Below are 24,692 nucleotides of genomic sequence, written 5' to 3'. Positions count from 1 at the left end.
CTAGACACAAACTATTTTTCAGATTGTTGGAAACCACTGAACAGAGTAAAAGAAAAACAACCTTTCAGTTGCCTTTCTTCAAAGGTCTGAAGCAATCTAGAGTCCCATGCAGGTAATTCTTCTGTATAACTGTGTTTTTATAGTTCATAGGTTTAAAGTTTCTTTTCTAGATAAGGTGAAAGAGAAAATTTGCTTTATAGAACATAAAGTACCAAAATCTTATTGCAGCCAATATATAGGCATTGCAAATTTTTGAGCAAAAGCGAAGCAGCAATCCAGTTTCCAGGTTTTTGGAACCCCAGGCTTTAAAGGAAATATCAGTATTTCTGTTCCTCTTCAAGTTGGGGTAAGGAGAGAGAGAGAGAGAGAGAATTTTAAATCCAACTGATTTTTACTTTGCATGATAAGTTGTATAGAGCCCCTCATGGTTGTACTTCCTTAATAGATAGATTGTATACCTCCACAAGAAATAGATTGTAGATTGTCTATGTAGATATGAACTGAGTGAGTTTGTCAAGAACAGCAGGAGAGATGATTGCCATTAAAAACTCAAAAAGATTGGAATCATAGGACTGGTTTCTTTTGCTTTGTAATGTTTGTGTTAATTGTTCATAGATGTTAAGTGTAGTACAGTTAGCCTAAGGCTGCATATTCAGATCTGGGCTGTTGCCTTTAGGTAGAACAGAAAAATTACAGAAAGATGCATCTGAGTCTCATTTCTGTGATGGGCAACAAGAGACAAGCCTGTGTAGACCCTTTCCTCCCTCATCCAGCACCCTGCACTGCTCCAGCTACTCTAGCAGTACCTGTGGCAGCTCCTCTGGAGACTGCTACTGGCTTCCTCCACCCTTCTCTAACCCCAGCAACCCCTTTTTCTTCCCCTCCATTCCCCTCCCTTCCCCCCTGTGGCAGGGCACTGTTTGTGCCTGCCACTTTAAGGGCCCAGCCAAGCAGCCAGCAGGTGCCTGATTGCAGCAGCCATTTTTAGATTCAGGGCTGCCTATATAAGCAGAACATTTTTGCTGCTGGGATGCAGGCAGCAACATTTCCTGGCTGCAAGGCTGCTGATATCATCCTGGAGGTAAGGGAGGAGCTGTAGGAGATGGCTAGAAGGCTCCTGGTCCTGGTCACAACCTAAAACTGCACCCTGCTGGGAATAGGTGGCCTGGTGGGGCTCTCAGTGGCGTGGGAGCCCCCAGGAAATGTCAGGCCAATTACCACCCTGGTGAAAGGGGGGTCGGGGCACTTAACCCCAGCTCCCACAGCCAGGTGGGTTACCCCCTTGTAGGGTCTGGAAGGTGAACCCCAGTGAGAGAGTGGGGCCATAGACTCAGAAACCTGTCTTGAAATCCCCCTACTGGTCAATACTGGGGCCAGGACCGGACAGGTCAAAGGGCCAGGGGCCTGCCGTGAGGGACGCCCAGAGCTGAGGGCCTGGGGTTCTGACGCCTGGAGGTGAGGCCAGGGCTAGTGTAGTCAAAGGTCCCAGGGGGACCACATCCATAATGGGGAGCAGCTCGGAGCTCTGCAGCCTAGAATGAAGGCGGAGTAGGCCGCCTGAATGGAAGGATCCAGGTGGGGTTCAAATAGTAGGATTCTGGGGTCCAGAGTGGGCCCAGTGATGTTAACAACAGAGGATGCTATCTGCGAGGCATGGGTTGCAGTGTAGGGAAGGAACGGAGCCGCAGATAGCGCCCCCTGGCATCAGGGAAGAAATGGGCAGCCTCCCACCTAGTTAAGATAATTAATTAATTAACAACAAGGCATGGCAGGAGGGAAGGCGGGCAGTTGGCCCAGAACAGGTGGGTGGGCCCACAGTAAAATCGGCCCCAAGTCTCTCCTGTTATACCCCCCAAAACACACATACACCCCTCCTCTCCCCCATGCTGTGCTCAGAGTGGACGGGCAGGCAGATGGGCTTATACCCTCCAACTCCTCCCACCATCCCGGGGCTGGCAGGAGGGGCCACAGGAGTGTTTGCTGGTAGAGCAGCCTCAGGAGTGGGAGCTACCTTTGTCCCCTGAGATACGGACTAGAGGCTGGGAGGGGGCAGAGAGTGGAAAGAGTTGAATAGAGCAGGGTGAGGCCCTGCCCTTTAGGGGGCACCAGCTAGATCAGTGATTCTCAACTTTTTTAGCTTCAAGGTTCTATATCTTTTGTGAACTGAGAGTTATTTTCAACTGGGGTGCTGAAAAAGTCAGAAAAGTTATAGAGGGATGTCTTGAGATTAAAAGGTTGAGAACTACTGGTATGGAGGCTAATCCTTTTCTTAAAGAAAGATGTATTTGGTGTCATTTTTTTAACAGTACATCTCAGCAGCACTATGATTTCCTCTGGCAGGGGAATGGAGTATGTTTTTGAAAAAGAAAAAACAACCATATGTATACCTGTTCATGTACAAGAATGAAGTGTGCCACTAATTTTAATCCAGGAAAAAAGTGTGCCCCAGGTATCATGAGTTTTGGAATAAGACCAGGGCAGTATTTCCCAGAGAATCCAGTGAGGCCATTACCAAAATGTATGTGTTCTTTAGAGCTTTTATTCTATGGATTTCTTATCTTTAAACAATCACTTCACACAGAAAAAAAGCTGTTCCTGATGTGGTATCTTATCAACATTTTTATACATGCTCTTCCCCTTGAACTATCTAGGTCAAGTTTAAATGCAAAATAAATTTGTATTTTAAACATTAATTATGCTAGTCTTTTGCATATGTGTATATATAAGCATTGCCAATGAAACTTTATAAAATCTATTTGTCATTTTGAATCTAAACTTATATTCTTATTTTTTTATGAGAACTGTTTTCTCTTTATCCACATTGTTAAATATTAAAACAGAAAAGGAGCAGCAAGCAGCTCTTCTGACAGAGGCATTATTTTACTACATATGTAAATTCTATATTTTATATAGATAATGTATGTAGTAAATCTCTCTCAGGCATGTATATCATTCTTCAGTCTGGAAAATACCAGAAAATTCCATTTGGCTTCTTTGTTACTTTTGTGATTCCATAGTCTCAATTTTCTCCTCTTGCCTTTTGAACTGCTCTTTGAGTATATTACTTGATGGGTCACTCATCTCTTTGGAGGTTCCTTAAGGCTCCATCATTAATCCTTCCTTTTCTCTTGCTACACTGTCTTACAATACTTTTATCTCTGAACATCTGTCGTCTTTCTGCTGATGATTTCCAAACATGCTGTTTTACTGATTAGTTATTTTCCTAGCCTGTGTTCTTGAAAACTTTGTGGATGTCTAGCCTTTTAATTGCATGCAGCATGGCCCAGACTTTGTTCTTAAACTGTTTCTAAGGCCCCAGGGTTCACTTTTACCACCAGCATGTATGACACCATCTTCTCACATTGGATCACATAGGCAGAACAAAGATGACACCTATTCTCAGACTTACATATTCCACATTATTTCTAAAAGCATTTCTAAAATCCGACCCTTGCTCATGTGCACAGAGCCAGATCCCTTGTCTCAGCCCTCATCATTTTATGTCTTGGCTGTTGCAAACTCTTCTTTCTTTTCTGGCCTAAACTGTTGCACATTTTGTACCTTTCAGCCCTTTTGAGACTACAGCTTCCTACAATCTTTTTTTGGCTTGTCACCCTGTGTCCACCTCTTTAACCAAATAAAACCATCTACCAAATAAGTTTCTTGGTTTTTTTCCTTTAAGACTCCATAGCCTTATGTTACCTAGCTGATCAGCTCTGTAAAGGTCAGCTATTAATGTCTTTATGACATGCAGTTGAATTCGCAATGAGCTTTTCACAATAACATGCTATCTCATTTTGAACTATAATAATATTCCAAAAAACATGGACCTTTCCATTGAACTTACTGGAGGTGTGGTTTGGCCTATCAGCCAAGTTGATTGGGAAATAGCAGAGTAGTTGAAGTATGTGGTATTTTGAAATGTGAAAATCTGTTCTATGACATTCAATATTTGCTTTATAGATTTTCATCTTTACAATGCAGTTGAGGTTTCCTTTTACCAGTACTATCTTTATCAGTTGGCCAGTTGTCTTTAAAAAGAAACATAAGCAGATGCCAGATCTGAAAAATAATTAAGCCGTCTTTATTTAATAATTTTGCTAGTAGTGCATACCTTTTGTCATATGTTTGCACTGAATATATAGTAGGAAGATGAGGTATAAAGAATTTACTTGTATGAGTTTAAAATAATTTCTTATTCAAAAGTAATGGAGATGTGTGCGAGACATGTCTTCCTAAATGAGAATCCAACTTTTCTAAATGTTAAAATATCACAATATCAAAGTTTTCTGTGCAAGTCCCCTCCAGCCCTAGCAGTGACTGTTTGGCGACCTAGGAATCTCCTGTTTCCAAAATACTGCATTCCTACTTGTATGCTTATATATTACAAAATAGGAGAGTTTACATTTGTGATATTTGATATGGAAAAGAGCTGTTACTGTCTCGGGTAAAAAATTTGGACCAGTAACAGATATAAATTTGGTGGGGAAAGTGGGAATTATTTTATGGCAGAATCGTTGTTCTCTTAGAAAAGCTTATCTAGGCATTGGAGAATTTAAAGCAGTCCAGGAGAGAGAGGCTTGTGGGTAGTTTTCCAATGCTATCTCATAAATTTGTTGCATAAGTAACACATCCACATTTGTATGGGATATGCATATTGTAGGTACACACATGTACACACAAAATTTAGTAGATGCAAACATTGTTTCTGTTTACCTATTAGTGTATTAAATTGAGCTGTTAGTATATTCCATGTATTGATTATGTATTTGCTTTATTCCTGCTGTGACATGGAATCCCCTCAGGCAACAAGACTTAAAAAGAGACTTATTTTTAAGAAGAGCGTAATATATTGTATTTTACCTGATACAAAATAAAGAGAAATACTTTTGAAAAATAAATACTTTATGTTAAAATAATATCTGTTACAAAGAAAAATAATGTATAATACTTGCTATAGAATACAGCATGAAACTTCTGAAACCGGTGGGATTTTTCTGAGGGCATGAGGAATAGGACTGCAATGTAGTGAAATTTATATATGAGATACTGGGCATGTCTACAGAAGACATTATGTCACTGTAGCAATGAGCTACTGCACTGTAGCTCATTGGTATGGCGACATAGCATCACTGGGCATGAACCATGATGGCAATGCTACTGCGCAGTAGCAGCTAAAAATAACTGTGCAGTAATGGGACTGCATAGTAATGCTGGATACTGTGCAGCCATGTAGTACTTGCTGAAGTATTAAATGACTGCGCATGTGTAGACATGCCCTCTGCGTGGAATTTTTTTTTTTTTTTTTTGGATGGGGATATTTGTTTGGAATAGATAATTATGCAAAGTTTGTCATAAAGTAGCTTTTATTTCCTGTGGTAAAGCTCCAGGCTGTACATACAGGTGTTTTGTTACTGGTCTTAAATGGAGGGCTTGTATATGTGGAACAGTTTTTGCAGTAATGTGTTGTCTTAAAGCCAGAAACAGTGATATATGGGACAGTTTTGTGTATTTGTCAGTGATTATTAAGTCTGCTTGTTATCTTAGAACCTGATGACCACCTAACAGTAGCCCAGTCACTGAAGAAGGAATTTGACAACCCTGAAACTGCAGACTTGAAGTTTCTAGTGGATGGAAAATACATTCATGTTCATAAAGTTCTTCTCAAAATTAGGTAAGGAATGATCTCCACCTACTCCTCATGCTGAGTAATTACTGTTTAACATTGTTGATTTGTGGTTCCTTTTCCTTTTGCTGGAGAGCATGCCTTTTAGCCCCAATCTTGAGGTTCACTTGCTTTTCTAACTGTAAGCATCTTTTCATAATCTCCTCCTTTTCTATCCAAAAATCTGAGTTTGCTGCCCAGTGCTAGTGCCTTTTCCTTGTTTCTCTCCTATCTGATGACAACTTCTTCATTCTAAACAGGCTTGACCAATACTGTTAATGACATTTTCCTTGCTAGGTCAAAAAAACATTTATTTATTTTACTTTTCTCCAGTTGATCACTTTAGTCTCCTTTCCTTTCTTGGCTTCTACCACTGTGCTTCTCTGTTTTTCTCCTTCTGTCATGTCAGCTGCTTCTTTAATGCATTGCTTGGCAGCTTCATATCCTCCCTTTGTACCCACATGCTCGTGTCTTTCCAAGTTCTGTCCATGGTCTCTTTCTATTGAGGATGGGAGTTAGGGATGCAGCTTCTAAATTAGAACTTCCTAAACCTTAAATGCTAGAGGCTGCAAGTGAGAGAGGTACACTGGGAAAAAAAGCCCTAGTTGTACCCAGTTCACTCTCCCTTTCAGCATCCAGTCTCTGCCACTGTGTGACACAGGAGGCTGGGCAAGATTGACCTGTGGTCTGACCCAGTAAATGGCAATTCATATGTTCTTATTCTCTTCTTCCCTTTGGCAGCGTGATCATCTCCCATTGTTTCAATGGTTGCCTCTGGGTGTTTCGCAAATGTACCACTCCACTTCAAATCTGACTCCCTCTGTCTTCTTACATCCTTTTTATCAGTGAGCATACATTTCAAGATGAGCTTCTTTTAGCAAGTTAACATCACTTTGCAATCTAACCAACTGATATGAGGATGCAGTGGAATAACTAGTTGTTTAAATTTCCACTTCCCTTTTCTATCACCATTGACAGCTCTGCTGACCTTCCAGCTCTTCAGCCTCTTGATTTTGGTGGCATATCCCAGGTTTTTTTTCTCCTCTTATTTGTATTACAGTAGCACGTAAAGGCCCTAACTAAACTCTTAGCGTCATTATACTAGACTACACACACGCGCACGCTTACCAGAACTGAAAAATCTGTCCTTTTTAAAGGCCTACATTTCTGTCCAGAAAAATACCCTAATAAAATACTTCAATGTGGAGAACTAGAAGAATTCTTCCCATGCCACCACCTCAAGGAATATTTCCACAACCAAACTGAATCCACTCCCAACAACAACTTGTCCTCTGACAACATCATCAAGGAGCACATCTGTGGGGGGCCTGCAGGGGAGATCATGTTCAGGGGCAATCAGCATGGGTTCATCAAAGGCAGGTCCTGCCAGATCCACCTGATTGCCTTTTATGACGAAGTAACTAAATCCTTGGATGATGGTGTCGCCGTGGACATAGTATTTCTAGACTTTAAGAAGGCCTTTGACACTGTCTCTCAACCCATCCTCAGCAATAAATTAAGCGACTGTGGCATTGATGCCTACACAGTTGGGTGGGTAAAAAATTGGCTGATACTGGTGCACCCAGAGAGTAGTGGTGGACAGGTTGTACTCAACCTGGTGAGATGTGAGCAGTGAGGTACCCTAGGGCTCGGTCTTCGGGCCCGCACTGTTTGACATCTTCATCAGTGACTTGGACCAGGGGGTGGAAAGCATGCTGTCCAAGTTTGCTGATGACACTAAGATGTGGGGCGAGGTGGACACACTTGAAGGGAGAGAGAGGCTGCAATTAGATTTAGACAGACTACAAAAGTGGGCAGATGAGAATAGGATGGGGTTCAGCGTAGACAAATGCAGGATGCTGCACCTTGGGAGAAGAAATCCACAGCATACATACAGGCTGGGGAGTTCCCCTCTTGAAAGCACAGAGGCAGAAAGGGATCTTGGAGTCATTATTGACTCCAAGATGAACATGAGCCACCAATGCCAGACTGCAGCCAGCAAAGCCAGTCATACCTTGTCATGCATCCAAAGGTGCATCTCAAGCCGGTCCAGAGGGGTGATACTCCCCCTCTATGTGACTTTGGTCAGGCCGCAGTTGGAGTACTGCATCCAGTACTGGGCACTGCACTTCAAAAGGGATGTGGCCAGTCTGGATAGGGTTCAAAGGAGGGCCACCCACTTGGTGAGAGGGCAGCAGGACAGGCCCAATGAGGAGAGACTGAGGGCCCTGAACCTGTTCAGCCTCAGCAAGAGGAGGCTGAGGGGGGACCTGGTGGCTGCCTACAAATTCATCAGGGGAGATCAACAGCAAATAGGTAGAGCCCTTTTCTCCCCAGCACCACCTGGGGTGATGAGGAACAATGGTAATAAACTGATGGAGAATAGGTTTAGGTTAGAGATCAGAAGGCAATATTTTACAGTTAGGGTGGCCAAAATCTGGAACCAACTTCCCAGGGAAGTGGTCCTCACCCCTACCTTGGGCAAATTCAAGAGGAGGTTGGATAATCACCTGTCTAGGGTCTTGTGAACCCAGCATTCATTCCTGCCTGTGGCAGGGGGTCAGGCTAGATGATCTGTTCAGGTCCCTCCTGACCCTAGCTACTATGAAACATTGAGGAAAAGATCAACTCCAAAAAACCATCAGATTGGACACCTCATAGTGGACAAAACCCTAACCTTGATTGCTACATTGACTGCTTCACGGAAAGAATGAACGATGAAATAATCAACAACACATGCCACCATAACAACCTCTCCCTGCCAGAGAGAAAGGACATAGAATCTCTAAGATCTAACCAACAAATAGTAATAAAACTAGCAGATAAAGGAGGAGCCACAGTCATCCTAAACCGTGAAGACTACATAAAGGAAGCCAACAGACAACTCCCTGACATCACCTACTAGAAAGAACTACAAGAAGATCCTACTCCCCTTTTCACCATGAAACTCAACAATACCATCAAATCATTTCCATCAGGACTACAAGAAAAACTACAGACCTTGATTTCTCCCCCCACTACCTACCCTGGGGACTTTTTACATGCTCCCTAAAATCCACAAACAAGGGAACCCTGGCAGACCTATCACATCCAACCATGGGACCCTAACTGAGGAAGTATCAGGTTTTGTTGAATCAGTCCTAAAACTGCTTGTCACCCACAGAGCAAGTTTTGTCCAAGACACTACAGACTTTCTACAGAAACTTAAAAATGTAGACCACCTTCTCAGCAACACCCTCCTAGCCACCATGGACGTTACCAGCCTATACACCAATATCCCATACCAGGATGGCATCCAAGCCTGCCTTGCATGTCTGCAGGAACAAGATTACAACTCAGAATACAGACCCAAAGATATTACTGACCTTACACACTTCATCCTTACAAACAACAATTTCACTTTTAATAACCAACACTTCCTCCAGATGATGGGAACAGCTATGGGCATCAAAACGGCCCCACAGTATTCCAAACTTTTTATGATCCACCTAGAAGAAGACTTCCTCAAGAACGGCACCATGAAACCCTTGCTATACTTAAGATATATCAATGACATCTTCATCATTTGGACTGAAAACCTGCTATCTCTGATTGAGTTCTACCAGAAATTCAACAATCACCATCCCTCCATCTGACATTCTCTAGAATACTCCAGCACCAACATCTCCTTTTTAGACATGATGATCAGTATCCAGAATGATAAAATACAGACCACATTATACAAGAAACCCACAGACCAACATACATATCTGCACAGAACCAGCAATCACCCTAAACACACCAAAAAAGCCGTGATATACAGCCAAGCCCTCAGATACCACCGCATTTGCACTGGAGAGAGCACCCGGGGTTGCCACCTCACCAATCTTACAAAGGCTTTCACCCAACAAGTACACTCCTCCAGAGAGAGAGATTGCAGAGAGAGAGATTGCATGTTTGAAAGAGCCACCCAGATACCACGTGAAGAATTGCTGCAGTACAGAAGAAAACCCCCCACAAATGGCACACAGCTGGTTATGACATATCACCCCTCCCTCGAACCCATAGGGAAAATCCTCAAACAGTTGCAACCCAGACTAGAAAGAGACCCTTTTCTTAAAAGCAATATTCACAGACCCACCTATCCCAGCCTTCAAACAAGCGCCAAACCTTGCTAACCTCTTCACCAGAAGCAAACTTCTTTAGGTCCAGACCACACCCAATTGATCCAGACCGTGCCATGACAAGAAATGCAAAACCTGCCAACACATCTCCACCCTCCCCACAATTACTACACCCCACAACAGAGCCATCAGCATTTTCTGATATTACAGTTGCCCCTCCAGAAATGTAATATCTTTCATCCAATGCACCAAATGCCCTGATGGAAAATATATAGGAGAGACCAAACAACAACTGCTCAACAGAATGAATGCACTCCCAAGGTCTGTCAAACACGGGAATAGCCAATTACCTGTGGGGGCACATTTCTCACAAGAAAACCACTCTCTCTCAGTTCTAATCCTCAAAGGAAACTTACAAAACACTTCCCAGAGACGAGCCTATGAACTCCACTTCATCAACCTCCTGGATACTAAAAATCATGGACTAAATATAGACATTGGATTTATGACACATTATAACCTGCCTGACATCTGATTCCCCAGGTACCTCTCCACTATTCATCCCCTTTCTCTCCCCCCCCACCCAGCCAGTCTCTCACCCATTGACTCCTCAATCTACATCTTCACTGACTGCCTATCTTGTATACATACCAGCCCAGCTGCTGCCTTCTTTGCTTTTCATTATATCCAGGAAGAGCACACACTAACTGCTGAAACTTTCTCAGCCTGACAAAGGATCTTTGAACCCGAAAGCTTGCTTAAACATTTTTTTTCCATCTATTTAAGTTGTTCTATTAAAAGATATCAGATTCACCCAAAGATCCTTGTGCATATGTCCTGAGACCAACACGGCTACAACCGACACCCTTATACTAGACCAGTCATTCTCAACCTTGTTGGATTTGACAAAAAAGTCTCCATAACTTTTATGAATTGAGTGGCATCCCATTTCAAGAAATTATTTATTTCATGCAGTATGCATTTCTTTGCTGAGGGGCTGGGAAGTGGAAGGGAGATCAACTGGGCAGGGACAAGCCTAAGCCTGAGTTTATCTGTTTATCTCCTCATACCTCCTGGCTACAGCACCCTAGTGAAGAATCACTGTCCTAGACACTGTAGAAACACACAGAGGTCTCTGCTTGGAAGATTTTACATGCAAAATAAATGGATACAAGTTGGGAGGAGAAACAGGGACACAGAGAAATAAAGTAACTTTACCCAACCTCACATAGCAGATCAGTGGCAAAATGAGGTACATAACCCACGTCTCTTGTGAATCAGCCAGATCTTCTATCTACCTATCCAAATTGGTTCTTATTCTATCTCTGGTCTCTTAATCTTTTTGCTTGATCCCACCTAATAATTGCCCTTTCCTGACTAGTACGTCTCATGTCAAAACCCTTGCCCATGTATTGGTTGCACCTTGTTTTGTTATTTTCAGTTCTCTGTTGTTCTGCTTTTCCTCTTGAATCCCTTTATTGATTTCCTGTTTATTACTGCACAGGTTCAAGCTCTTGTCCTTGCCATATTTAAACTTTCCTTCATTTTCATCTCCTCTCTCACTAGCCACTAATTCTCTTCTCCTACATTCTGCTTAACTTTCGTTTGTTTCACATGTCCTATTTTTTATCTACCAAGTATCCTCTCTGACACGTAACTGTAAATCCTGTCTGCCAAAACTTTTTCCTAGCTTGTTCTTTTTGGTGAATAACCCATTCACATCTTACCCTTACATTCACTAGTCTCCCAATCTTTGCTTTGCTGCTCCTAGACTGTAATCCCTTATTTTACTCCGCCATGACTGGTATAAATTTATGGCACCGCAGTAATAATTTTTAACAATAAAAAAGTCAATTAATTTGTTCCATGTATAGGGATCAAGCTATTAGCATCTTGTCTAAATATAAAACCATTAAGATAATTATTTTCAGCTAGCCTGATAGTGATGTCACAGCAGGATCTGAATTTGACACACATGCTTGTTGTAAGGTTTCTGAGATAGTTAGTACCTCTTGTCAGGGAGGTAATGACTGGGGAGAGCTCCCCTTGGTTATGTATCCATGAGCAGAGAAACATAACTAGCTGTGTTAGTCTGGAATCAAGCAGAAGCAGGGTAGTATTGCGCCTTAGGCCATGTCCAGATGAATGCGGATGTTTGGTCCCTGGGAATACCCATGCCATATACACTTTGGCATGTGGCAGGTTCCCCTGGGGGCAGTAGGGGAGTCTGGGGCTAGCACTGGGCTGGCCCTAGCAGCCTTACCTGGGGGCCTCCTGGGATTACAGCAGCGGCAATCCTGCTGGGCGGAGCCTGGCTGGCAGCTGCAGCACAGCTCTGGGCGGCCCAGCTCCATGTTTCAGCAGCATGTGCTGCCCGTGCTTGTGCTGCTCCATTTTTTTTTTCCTGGGTGTTTTTTGACCCCTGGATATCCAGGGGGTCAGAAAAACCTGCATAAAACAAAAACGGAGCAATGCACACATGCACAGTGTGCCCTTGCAGCGCAGAGAAAACCTGACTTGTGTGGTATGTGGCTCTGCAGACGTGTTTGCAGCACCACATACCACACGAGTGCGCTCATCTGGACGCGCCCTTATAGTCTAACCAAAGTAGTTCTATATAGCACAAACCTTTGTGAGCTGAAGTTCATTTTATCTGATGCTGTGAAAGAATGAAGAAAGCAGAGTATGAGGAGAGAGAAATCGGAATACAAAACCTTTCACAGCATTGGATGAAATGAGCTGGAGCTCACAGAAACTTGTGCTGTACTAACCAAAATAGTGGGTATATATGTGGTTTATATATAAACTATTTTAGTTAGTCTATAAAGTGCAAAATCTACCCGACCTTCTATTTTTTTAATGTCAGAGTGAGAAGACACAATCCTGTCATAAGAAACTTTTATAGATGTGGAATGAAAAGGAATATAATTACCAACTGAGGACCTTTGAATTGGAGACTAACTTATTTAAAACTTTTTTTTTTTTAAATAAGCAGTACTTTGTAGGAGATAAATCTGCTTTTCTGAAGGTAAGAATCCATAGATAAAAATTTGCCTATTAGACAATGTAACATGAGATTCGTACCTTTATTGAGCTGTTCCTGCCTCAGGACACAACTGATCAAAAACACTTCTCTTTCCAGAGCACTGTCACAAGTGCCTGATGTATAAAAGCACCTTTTTGGTGCATTTTTTTTATAATTTAATAGGACTTCCCTTCTGCCTGTCTATTTTATTCTATCACTGGTGACTACTAGCACATGGTAGTGAAATGATGGGGTAGACCCTCCTCCTGTAGCGGTGGCCAGAAATATTCTGCTTGCAAATGTAGATGCTTCCATGGGCTTGTAGGGATTATGTGGATAAGTAGCAACTGTTGTTCCCTTAAAAAGATGCAGCATGCACTCCCCACCTTCCAAATTCCTGATCTTCAGGTTGTACAGAAATAGTGAATCATACTAACGCTCTATTCTATTGGAGAGGGCTACTACTGCTGTGATTCGTCTGTTCTGATCTCGGGGAAAATAGAAATTTGTGATTTTTTTTTTGTCTATCCGTTTGAATCCCATACTTATATGCAGTACCATAAGAGAACGCAGAATATAACTTCTTAATATTTTAGGATTTTGTTTGTGGCATATGGAGAAATATAACAATATACAAAGCAAAATATATGCATAAATAACAAATTAGACTAGGCATAAAAGGAAGACTAAACCAAGTTATACATTGATTTTTTTCATTTGTACTGTATGTATAGATAACTGAAAGATATATAACATGTAAATAACTTGTTTGCATCTGGAAGATATTACAGATAGATCAGGGGATGTATAGTAAAATCATCTTACTTTCTTAATTAATGGTTAGAGCTTGAAGATGGTGTTGGTAGGAGGAATAAAAGTAATTGTGGCTGTTCTTAGAAAAGGCTTTCCTAAAGACCAGCTACTCAGGTTCATCAAAAAAAATCTTCAAAACTGTACCAGATTTAATAATATTTTGTATTCAGTTAGGAACTATCTTTACAATATTCTTGGGCCCATAGTATGGCGGTTGACATTTGAGTGCAATACAGTAACATTCTTATAAAAACTGGAAAAAGAATCTGCCTTCCAATTGTTGTCTGACAGACATGGGGGGTTTAAATCCAGTGAAACTGTATAAAATAAATGTAACAGGCAAAACAGGCATTTTTTTAAAATGTGGTTATAGCAATGAAATGATAAAAGATAATGTCACCTCTGTTTTAGCTGCAATTATTTTAAATTTTGAGTATGAGGAGATCAAGTTAAATTTGGAATTTGGACATGGACAGTGACATTAATATACTTGGTACGTACAGTCTTGAAAATAAGATTCATTTGGAGCAATAGTTCTCAACTATTTTAGACTCAAGGGACTCCTCTGAAAATGTCAACTTAGCTTTCATTTGTTTTATAACTATGGACATATAATGGAGAAATTCTGTTGCAAAGAACTCAAACATGAGAACAGGTCAGAATGTTTGTGATGCTACAAATCCTTATTGAAAATCTCTGGATTTAACTTGAGAGTCATGTATAGGTGTTTGCATACCTAAATGATAATATTGTGTGGCATCCCACGACATCCATAAAAGGATTTTGTGGCACCCTAGTTGAGAATCACTGGCCACATCTACACAAGACGCTCCTGTGCAATGGTTACTGCCTATTTATTTAGTACCTGTTTATACTTGTATAAACAAGTACAAAATGACTGCTCAGTAAACCTGTTACTGCACAGTAGTGCTGGCAAATACCTTTTTTGTGACACTACTGCTCAGTAGCTTAATACTACTGCTGCACAGTAGTGTCACGTCATGGTTTTTGCCATGTGATGCTACTGTGCAGTAGCATCAGGCTACTGTGCAGTTAGCATCTCATGTAGATGTGGCCACCGAGTTGGAGAATAAGAAAGAGGGAATAGGATAATCGTATATAATTAGTAGAAGAATTAATAAGTTCAACAGACTCCTGCCTGCCTTTCCCCCAAAATATCTGATTGGTGTTTATCACATCAGTGCATGTCTTATTGTGTATCTTTAAACTGATTGATACAAAGATCTTGTTTCTCTTAACTTGTCAGAAGTTAGCTTTGTTTACCACATTGTGTCCCTTATTTCTGTTCCTTAGGTGTGAGCATTTTCGTTCTATATTAAGTAACAATGATGATGAAATAATAGAAATGAGTGAGTTCCCTTATCCTGTTTACCGAGCTTTCCTGGAATATCTGTACACAGACAACATCAGTCTCCCTCCTGAGGATGCAATAGGTAATGAATGGGTGTAAATTCAAGTTACTTGTAAGAGAAAAACAATGAGGTTTGTTTTAATGGGTGCTGAAAAGATCATCTTGAGGATGGTCCATTTTATGTTTCCTTCCCTTAAGACTCTTTTTTTATGCTGCTGCATTGGTAGAACAAGGGAGAAGGGATCCAAGCTACAGGGAATCAGATTCAGGAAAAGAAGAATAGCAAAGCTGCAGTAGAGGAGAGGGACAGAATGAACACCAAGACTTAATACAGACAGTCAAAAAGTCCGAAGCTGAATCCATTCAAACTTTGCAGGTTAGTCTAAACTGCATAGAGTAAACCGAGAAGAAGTGAACAGACATTCTGTAAATACAGCCACGTGTCTGCAGCGGCTCAAACTAGAAGTGGGGGGCATTAGAGCAGGCCTTCCCTTCTCTTTGTCAGTGGCTGGAAGGCTGGAGGGAAGCTGAGAGAGAAGCCCTCCAGGCTTTTTGACTACTCCCTGCATGAGCTGGGGGGTGGGGTGTGACCCAGCCCCAGTAGGCCCTCTGACTATGATTGCGGAGGGGGGTTTCAAGCCCCACCCTGGTGTGAAGGGATCCCAGCCAGGGTGTCCCTTCTTGGCAGGGAGGGGAAAGCAGCCCCTGCCAGGCTTTTCCCCTGCTCCCCACTGAAGGGGGGGGGATGTGGGGAGGGAGGCATGTGGCCAGACCCTGGCCCAGGCCAGCATGCTGAGGGGGAGGGGAGAAGAGGGGGTTTAAACCCCCTTGTCTGCAGGGGACCCCAGTAGGGGTCTGCTTGGCAGAGGTGCAGCAGCCCCTGCCAGGCTTTTCCCTGCTCCCTGTTTGAGTGGAGGGGGCAGAAGCAGAGGGGAGGCATGGGGGTTTAAACCCCTTGTACCAGAGGGTTTAACATCCCCTTTGCTTCCTCCCTAAGCCCAAGTCTGCTTGGCAGGGGCAGCTGTGCACCTGCCAGCTTTTCCCTGCTCCCCACATGAGCAGAAGGGACAGGGGCATGGCCAGATGCCGGCACTGGGCCACACGCTTGGACAGAAAGGAGGGAGAGGGTTTAAATTTTGACAGTCATAGAATTTACAATTATATGTCAAAGAGGGTATTTGGCAGATAAGAAACAGGACATTTCAGTCAAAGATGGCAAAATGAAATTTAAGCAGTGGGCTGCTGCTCCCCAGCCAGGCAGACCCAGGCTGAGGAAGTGAAAGTGGTTTAAACCCCTCTCCTTCCCCTGTGCTTCAGCATGCCAGCCCAGGGCTGGTGTCTGGCTACACCCCCGCCTCCTCCACTCAAGCAGGTAGTGGGGAAAAGCCTGGCAGGGGCTGCTGTGCCCCTGCCAAGCAGACCCCAGCCCATGTGGGCAAGAGATATTTTAAAGCCTCTCTCCCTCTGTGCCTTTTTCTGCCTGCCTGGCCCCAGGGTCTGGCCACCCCCCTTCCTCTGCTCCAGAGGTGAGTGGGGGGAAAAGCCTGGCAGGGGCTGCTCTATCCCCTGCAGGCAGATCTGGCTGCGATCTGAAGCTGGGTTTCTCACCCCACCCCCTTTCTCAGCCAGCTAGAGCAGAGGTAATGGGGTTAACCCTGCTCTCTGGAGCAGACAGCACAGCACAACTCAGGGCTGCAAAGCATCCTGGGATGCTGGAGGACTGTGAGTTAACTTGAAGCAGGAAGGGGTCTGTGACAGAAGTTCCTTAAACCAATTTGACCTAAATCAGTTAAATCTGATTTCTTAAACCAGTTTTGGCCACTTTGAAAGCGGTTTATGTGCATTGAACTTCTGTTCTGTTACAGGGTTAAACCAGTTTCTGATCACCTTCAACCAGTTTATGTGTAACTTCTGTCTCTAGCCCAGGAGATGATTAAACGAACATCAAATAATGAGAAAAGAATTAAGCCTATTAAAAAAGGACTCCTCACTTATCATATCTGGACCATTTTTAGAAGACACGAATAGGCTTGTATTATTACTTTTCCATTTGTTAGTTGTCCCAGGGGAATCATCATGAATGGGAAGGAACAGGTCCACATGATAAAAGAACAGAACTGGTTCACTCTAGTACAGTGGTTCCCAACCTTTTTTTCTGCACACTGCTGCTGGGAGCCAAGTGCAGTGGCGGTGACAGCCTGGGGAGCTCCTGACATGTGGCGTGGCTCCTCTTTTCTGCGCGACGCCGCTGGCATTGCCCCCGCAACCCTCATTTGGCTTGCAACCCGGGGTTGGGAACCACTGCTCTAATAAGATGTGTGCAACTATGAAAAAGTTGGAAAACTTACTTGATAATAAGTATGTGATCCTTCTTTATTTATGTAAGCCTTTTCTTAGTTTTTCTATAAAAATGCAGCATTATATCATAGGAAAAACAATCTTATGGAGTAGAAGTGTTATAGGTTTGTATCAGGATAACCGAAGATATATGATGTATCAACCCAATTTTCCACAGGGCTGCTAGATTTGGCAACATTGTATAGAGAAAATAGATTGAAAAAGCTTTGTCAACAAACAATCAAACAAGGCATTTGTGAGGAGAATGCCATTGCTCTTCTTTCAGCTGCTGTTAAATATGAAGCTCAGGTATGGAGAACTTTTTAATCACTACTGGTGGTTCTTTAGTAAAAAATGTTTTCTGAGACTTGAAGCTTTTGAGAATAATTATTTATTGTATTTAGCTTACTCTATAGAGATGACTGTTTTAATCACACTCTTTGGCTTCCAAAATATGGACATTTATCCTGCTTCAGTCAACACAAAATGCAGCCACTAATGTAATTGTCCTTTAGTATTCTTTTGGAATATCTCCTATTTCTCTATCATTGCTAGCATGAAATTTAAGTCTCATCACTGTTTATCCTAACTGCCCCACTACTTATTCAGGTTGCTGAGTTTTGCATCACAACTGGAAACTTGTTCTGCTAACTGTTCACTATCCACATTTATACACTGCTCTAAAACCCTCTTTTTCCATACTGCTTACAGAGAACCATGTTGACCTGCAAGCAAAATGGCTTTTGTTTTTTCTCTTCTTGCATTATCAATATTCTCAGCTGTGTGGTCTTGGGCTGTGAGTGGCTGGGAGCAAGGAAACATCATTCTAGAATGTTTGGATAATGCCCACCATGCTGAGGGCACCATCACAAGTATTTATTTGCACACAAGCATAGATTTAATTTTGTGAAAAATTTTGCAGACAGATAATATTCAAACTTAAAAAAGACCAACAAGTGTAGTTTTTGGTGTTTGGAGATGTGAATATCTTTCTTTTCAGATTTAATTAGCATTGTACATCATTTCAACCTCACCAGGATTGCCTTACCCAGGTTTTAGGGGTGTTATTTCCTGAACAAAAATAAAAGTAAGATTTAAAATAAACAGAGAAGGCAAGACACAGTAGACATCCATCAGATGTTGTAAACTAAGCTTTTAAAAATATTTTTAATGTATTTGATTTGGGTTTGCTTTTCTGAGGAAGCCTGTATGGAAAAGAACTTAAATAAGGTGACTAGGAAGACTTAGCAGAATGGAACTGGTTGGTTGTTCCATGTATGGAGAGCATTGAGGATGCAGAAGTAAAGACAAACGGAAGTAGAATGAAGGAACTTGAAAGCTGAGCAGAGATAGCATGAGATAGGCAGGGTAGTAAGGTGCAAAATGAAATGTTCAGTAGAGTGGATTTGAGTAGAGCTTGAAGATAAGGAGACATTTAATATGGTGAGTGGAGGAATTGGAAATGGGAATGATGTAGTCGGATTAATAAGCAAAGAAAATGCATTTTTGGTTGGAGGTGCAGTCATGAGTAGTGGTTTTATTGGTGAAGAGGAGTTTAGCAGTAGTCAGGGCAGAAGCACGTGAACACTTTACTTCTATCTCCACCTTAGTTATAAAGATATTGGAGGGCAAGATCCCAAAACTCTTTGATCTTTAAACTGTAGGTTCATTTGGATCCAGTATAGAATCTCCAGAATTCACTTTCTTCCTTCCTGCATTTTTGATTGCACTGTTGAAAATCAGGAACAGTTCCAGTTACTTCGTCTCAGTTGGACCTGTCACAAATGCAATTGTGTGAGTCATAAAACACAGCTTGGGCAAAGTACTAGAGATTATATGATGTGGCACATGAGGGCTGGGAAAGATGACTTAATACATGTTTCCCAGCTCTATCTAATATGATTTATAGCATGCCACCAGAGACATAGAGGCAAGACTGGCTGCTTCCCTATTGGACTGTCTAGTAACTTCCCTGAATAAACTTCTTTATTGTTATGAGTGATAGCTTGTGGGTGGATGATCCTTTTGCAGTAAACCAATTTGCTGTATAATTCAAATAGACACATCTCATTCTATCACTTACAGTTAGAGACCTACCTAACTCATGGTTTTACAGAAACCATGAAACTTGGAGTTGCCTGCAAAATCCATGGGGAAAAAAAACTTAATCAAAATATTAACTCTTCCCCTCCCACGTAGGCTTTGCAGCCTGCTGGGAACAGGAAGGCACCAGCTGCAGGGGCAGCATGGAGGAGGTAGTTGTCAAGATGGCAGCTGCCCCTTGTCCTTCCTCCCCACTCCCCAGGACCTCTCCACCAATCAGCACTGAGGGTCAGGGCCAGAAGTACAACCAGTAATCAAGATGGCAGCTGCCCCCTCATCCCTCTTCCGTCGAGGCTTCTATGCCAATCAGTGCAGTGGGGTGGGACCACCACAGAATAAGGTCTTTGTGCTGGGACAAAGTGACAAAAATGCCTTTGTCTCGCTGTGAGTTAGTAGGCCCCTAATTTATAGCTGATCAGACTGCTTATCAGTGGGACTGGTAGTTTAACTCACATGGTAGAGCAGCTGCTAATTGTTCAGATGATACGCTTTTAAAACAGGAGATGGTCACACTTTCAGTATTCATCATTCATAAGAAAATTCAGAAGTTTTGCTTGTAGACTAAAAAATGACACCATAACACAGTAAAGAAATGTGCACCCCTTTTTAGCTGCACCCTCTGTCCTTCCTGTTTTCTGCCCCATGTGCAGTACCCTTTCTTCACTACACATTTAACTCTTTAGTTCTTGATTTAATACCCTTGCTGTTCTCGATTGTATTTGGTGCAATATATATATATATATATAGACAGTCTCCTTCTTTGACAACCGGCTGACATTTTCTGAAAGCCTGGCTTCGAACTTAACACCAGGAAGAGTCGTGGCCCAAAACTATAGAGGCTTTCTTGATAAGCTGCTATTGCAGTGTTTTAGTTTAGGCATCACTCAACATTTGTAAATATTCATGTGGGATAAAATAGATTACTAATACATGATGGCTGACTTTATTTATCCATACAATATTACTAACTTAATTTCAATTTATCCATAGGACTTAGAAGAATTTTGCTTCAGGTTTTGCATAAACCACTTGACTGTAGTTACTCAAACTCAAGGCTTTGCAGAAATGGACCATGATCTTCTGAAAAACTTCATTAGCAAAGCAAGCAGAGTGGGAGCATTTAAAAACTGAAGCAAGAGCATGCATTTTTTCAGCTGCGCACCAAGTATTCATCATGGAAACATTTCTCCTCTGAGAAACCTACCAGCAGTCAGAATTGATGAAAGCTTGGAAAGAGTACAGCATCCATTTAGTTCATGTCAGTGGGCTTAGGGAAACCTGTGTAGCCCAATATCTGTATTTTGTGGAGACGGGTACAAAATGGCTGGACTCTCATCATGCAATTTGCCAAAATCTGAATTTTACACAAAAACAAGCAAGCCTAATGCAGTTACTAATGTTTCCCCCTTTGTATAATCAAACAGATTGAGTTTTTACTGTTTTCCTTTTGTACTTTTTCCTGCCTTGAACATTTTTATGTTTTTGCAATCAGTCCATTACTATCTTCATTTGAGTTTAGACGATAGTACAAAGTTAAAGTATGCACTTTTAAAACTAATCTAGATCAGTGAGCTATGTGAAAGTTCCTTTCTGGTTAACTTATCAGCCCTCCAAGAGGTGTGATAGAAGGACAAGTTTCTATCTTATGTGATAAAGGACCATTCTCTCATGAGGATGCAGGTGACCATTAGAGGTTTTTTTATTTATCCAAAGAATAAACAGGACGTGTGAGATCTATTCATTCATTTAGTGTATAACTTGTAAAAAAAAAAAATATCAAGGACTTATGTTGAATATAGCAGTCTTGAATTCTTGGGTCTTATGTTCATGTGTAGACTAAAATTATTTCCTTGTTCAGCGTACATTATGTATTTATGTCCTCTAGTTTCAATGAAACTAACTTTTAATTGGCTTTTATCATGGAATGAGTTATTGCACTGTGTTTGTTTTGCTGCTCAAATATGCAACTCATCACTTATTAAAATAAACTCGGGGAGAGGAAATTACCAGTTGATTTTTTTAAAGTCAGAGTTCACAGATAAGTGCATGACATAATAAGTAGGGGAAGAAGTATAGATTTGAAGTTATAAATCAATCTCTCTCATGATAAAACCGTAAAAGTTAAACTTGCCATGGTAAACAGGTGTCATGCAAATGCTTTAACAATGACACTGTGGAGACTACTATAATGTGCTAAAACTTGCACAGGAAAACTTCTGGACTGTGATAAATGATGTTGAGATTGTTACATTATGTTTACCAGTATTGGTTTCTCTTCTAATGTACAAGTCTAACTCACCTGTAAGTTGCATTTACAGAAACTAATTTTTGTTGGAAAAACGGGCTTCAAAGATCTTTTACAACATGATCTTTTACAATTGGACAAAGAAAGACAGAAAGGATGGTCCAATAGCTAGAACACAAGCCTGGTGCTTGAGACTTGGTTCATGTGCTTGGGCAAGACACTCACCCAGATCTTCTAAAAGTATTTAGGCAACTGCCGTAGAGATTGCCTGCCTCAGTTCTCCAACAACAAAATGAGAACCCCAGCATGCACATGACAGGGTTGTTGGGAAGGTAAATCCAGAATAGCAAAGGTGACCAACCTGCAGGATGTGTCACAAGTGGCACAGGCAACCTGTGTGTGGGGTACATGATGGATTGAGGAGGGGACAGGCAACACTGTGGCAGACAGAACAGGCAGCAGAAAGCAGAGCAGCAGATGTGGCAAGGAGCACAGGGCAGGAAGCAGAGCAACATATCAGTCAAGGAAAAATGGATTTGAGTGGTACTTGGAAAGCACAGGGCTTAATTTGTTGCATACCTGCCAAAAGAAAGGTTGGCCTCTACTGCAGTTGGATATGAGGTATTTGGAAAATGGGCCAGTTGAATACTTCAGAACATGCACTTCAGAACAATTAATTTGGTTTTGCCACTCTTTCAGTGATTGTGTTATGACTCACTCCATCATCAGAAATACTGTATTTGTGTTAAACAGGAGAGCTGCTCAAAAGTTTTCAGGCCAAAAATGTTCTTTCATCAAAACTAAAGCTTTCCAGAGAAACATGCTTATTTTGGCAGATTAGTTTTGAAAAGCCAGAGAAAGGCATTCTGAGGAGGCTGAAACATTCAATACCTGAAATATCTAATACCTTTGGATCAGTGCTTTGATCATTGTTTCAAAACCATTTTAACACACTTTTCAACGCTTAAAAAGAGATGTTCTTATTGATACAAAAGTATATTTTTGGAAAAGTTTGTTTCATTAGAAATCTTGACAGTTCTTCCCAGAATCCCAACAAAAGCAGATTTCCTACATACTGATCATCCTGGCTCTTGCACATGTCTCCTTAACTGTCTCTATTTGTAAACTTTATTCAAATGAACAAAGTATTATTTCCAGGCTGAACTAGGCATCCACTCCTGCATTTCATCAGTGAGGGAAGGATAAATTTCCATATCAATGTATTTGTAGGGAAGCATGAATTCAGGAAAGCCAGTTCCCAAGAATGCAGCACCTCCTTTATTCTTGTTTCTCCGACTATTTTTTTTTTTTTTGGTCTTCTTTGCATGTATAAAACTTTTGTGTCTATGTTCTCAGAATGGTTTTGTAATAACAACAACAAACTGGAATGGTGAAAAAACATCTAGTATAGAGCAGTGTTCATTTTGAAGGTGAAATGAAGTAGTCTTGGTTTGCTTATTCAAAGGAGGATTTAGTGTATTACTTGATGAAAGCAGTAAAATAGCATTTTAATACAGTGCCCTCTGAATGCTTGTATTGTATATTTATTTAGTTCTCATTCACATGGATCCATGACACACCAATACAGATTTCTTCCCTTTACACTTAGAAGGCCAAGCTTCACATTCCATCAGTTCAGATGCATGTGCACCTATCCAGGTGTGTGCGCTCAACTAAATTGAGCGGAGAGCATTTTTTTTAAAGCTGGAGTACCAAAGTCAAGGGTGCGCCATTCCTCTCTGGGAACTGGATACATGTGTATCATTGTCAACCAGTAGTAAGTAAACCAGGTCAGATATCAGTGAAAAAGTACACTTTTGGAACTATAATTCTTGATAACTGAGGCACTCATTAAAAAACTTGAATAAGCGGCAAAAACTAAAATAACTTTGGAAAACCAACGAGACGGAGCCTTCCACTTAACCCCAGGGGAAGCAGCAGTGAATAATTTGTTACGTTAACTGAAGCTTTAAAGGAAGAAAAATAGAATGCATTCATAGTTTGAGAGGTCTACCACCGTGATTGATGTTAGTAGGCCTAGCACCACGGCATTCTCCTGAACCCACCTTTGGAATGATAAAGCTTTATTGCAGTGTATGACCACTCTGTAAATTGCCAAATTATACAATTTTTTATGGCCTAAACACAATTCTTCCCCCGGGCTTCCCTTGTAAAACAAAACCTTTTTTCTTTTGCAAGAATGGAAATGTATGTGGCTTAACACCTAATGAAGTATGTAGCCTTATGACAAAATATCCAGCAAACTTTAAAGTTCTGTATCAAGTCACCTGGGTTACTGGACTATCAATAAAAAGTGTATAAAGTTTAGCTTTTTGTCTTTTCTTACTATTTTAAGTCTATTTTTTTGTTGCTCAGATCCATTAACAGCTCCGTTCATTACATCCTTGTAAGTGTTGAAGGGAAAACACATAACTTGCAAAACGAAGACTGAAGTTCCAAAATATATATACAAGACTGTGGAAATGACTGTCAGCAAACCAGTCGCACACAAGCAACAGCAAAAACAGCATCTGCATAAAAATGGTACTGGAGAATTTGCCAAAGAAATAGATTAGATGCTTTCAAGCAACTTAAGGCAACAGTAATTGATAAAACTATATGCATTGTCTCATGTCTCTAACATGCCACTCTTGAAAATAACCGGTAAGTTATACTACAACAAATTTAGATAATAACCAGCTTCTGTTACATGTTTAAATTTTTAAGCCACGTCTTGTGCCAAATTCCTACAGCTGTAACCTTCTACGGATGTCCCATCATTTTATAACTGGTCATTTTCTTGGGAGTAAAACATAGTGAAGTGGGTGTACATGCCACTTGAATCTATTTAGAGTGCTGTTATTTTAGAAATGCAGACTTTGTGCTGCTTGAAAGAGATAAAATTGAAAAGCAAAAGTAACTGAATGGGTAGAGATTTTATGCCAATTTGTGAAAGCAAGTAGTATCGGGCACTAGAGAACATCAGCAAGAGAACAAGATTATGACAAACTGCAGAGAGAAAATGTTGG

The 24,692-nt window shown here is 41.3% G+C and overlaps 1 protein-coding gene across 4 annotated transcripts in view; it reads left to right on the top strand.

The window, feature by feature from the left end:
* LOC102575730 (RCC1 and BTB domain-containing protein 2) overlaps positions 1-23,991 on the top strand; it is a 70,064-nt gene extending 46,073 nt beyond the window's left edge. The window contains exons 10-13 of one of the 4 annotated variants that reach the window (XR_002094422.2): positions 5,548-5,674; positions 14,921-15,060; positions 15,206-15,354; positions 17,494-17,579. Coding sequence is in view for 2 of the 4 variants with exons in the window: in XM_019500520.2 (XP_019356065.1) it covers positions 5,548-5,674; positions 14,921-15,060; positions 17,494-17,624; positions 20,409-20,549 (539 nt within the window). In the remaining 2 variants the exon portion in view is untranslated. Of the gene's footprint in view, positions 1-22; positions 113-5,547; positions 5,675-14,920; positions 15,061-15,205; positions 15,355-17,493; positions 17,625-20,408 lie in introns of those variants that run through there. The other 3 variants (XM_019500520.2, XM_059729166.1, XR_009462728.1) reach the window with 3 other exon arrangements.
* The last annotated feature ends 701 nt before the right edge of the window (positions 23,992-24,692 follow it).

This window comes from Alligator mississippiensis, chromosome 1 (genome assembly GCF_030867095.1).
Source record: "Alligator mississippiensis isolate rAllMis1 chromosome 1, rAllMis1, whole genome shotgun sequence".
In the NCBI taxonomy this organism is placed as follows: Eukaryota; Metazoa; Chordata; order Crocodylia; family Alligatoridae; genus Alligator; species Alligator mississippiensis.
The sequence above is the reverse complement of the archived record's forward strand: the minus strand, read 5'-3'. Positions and strand labels throughout refer to the sequence as shown.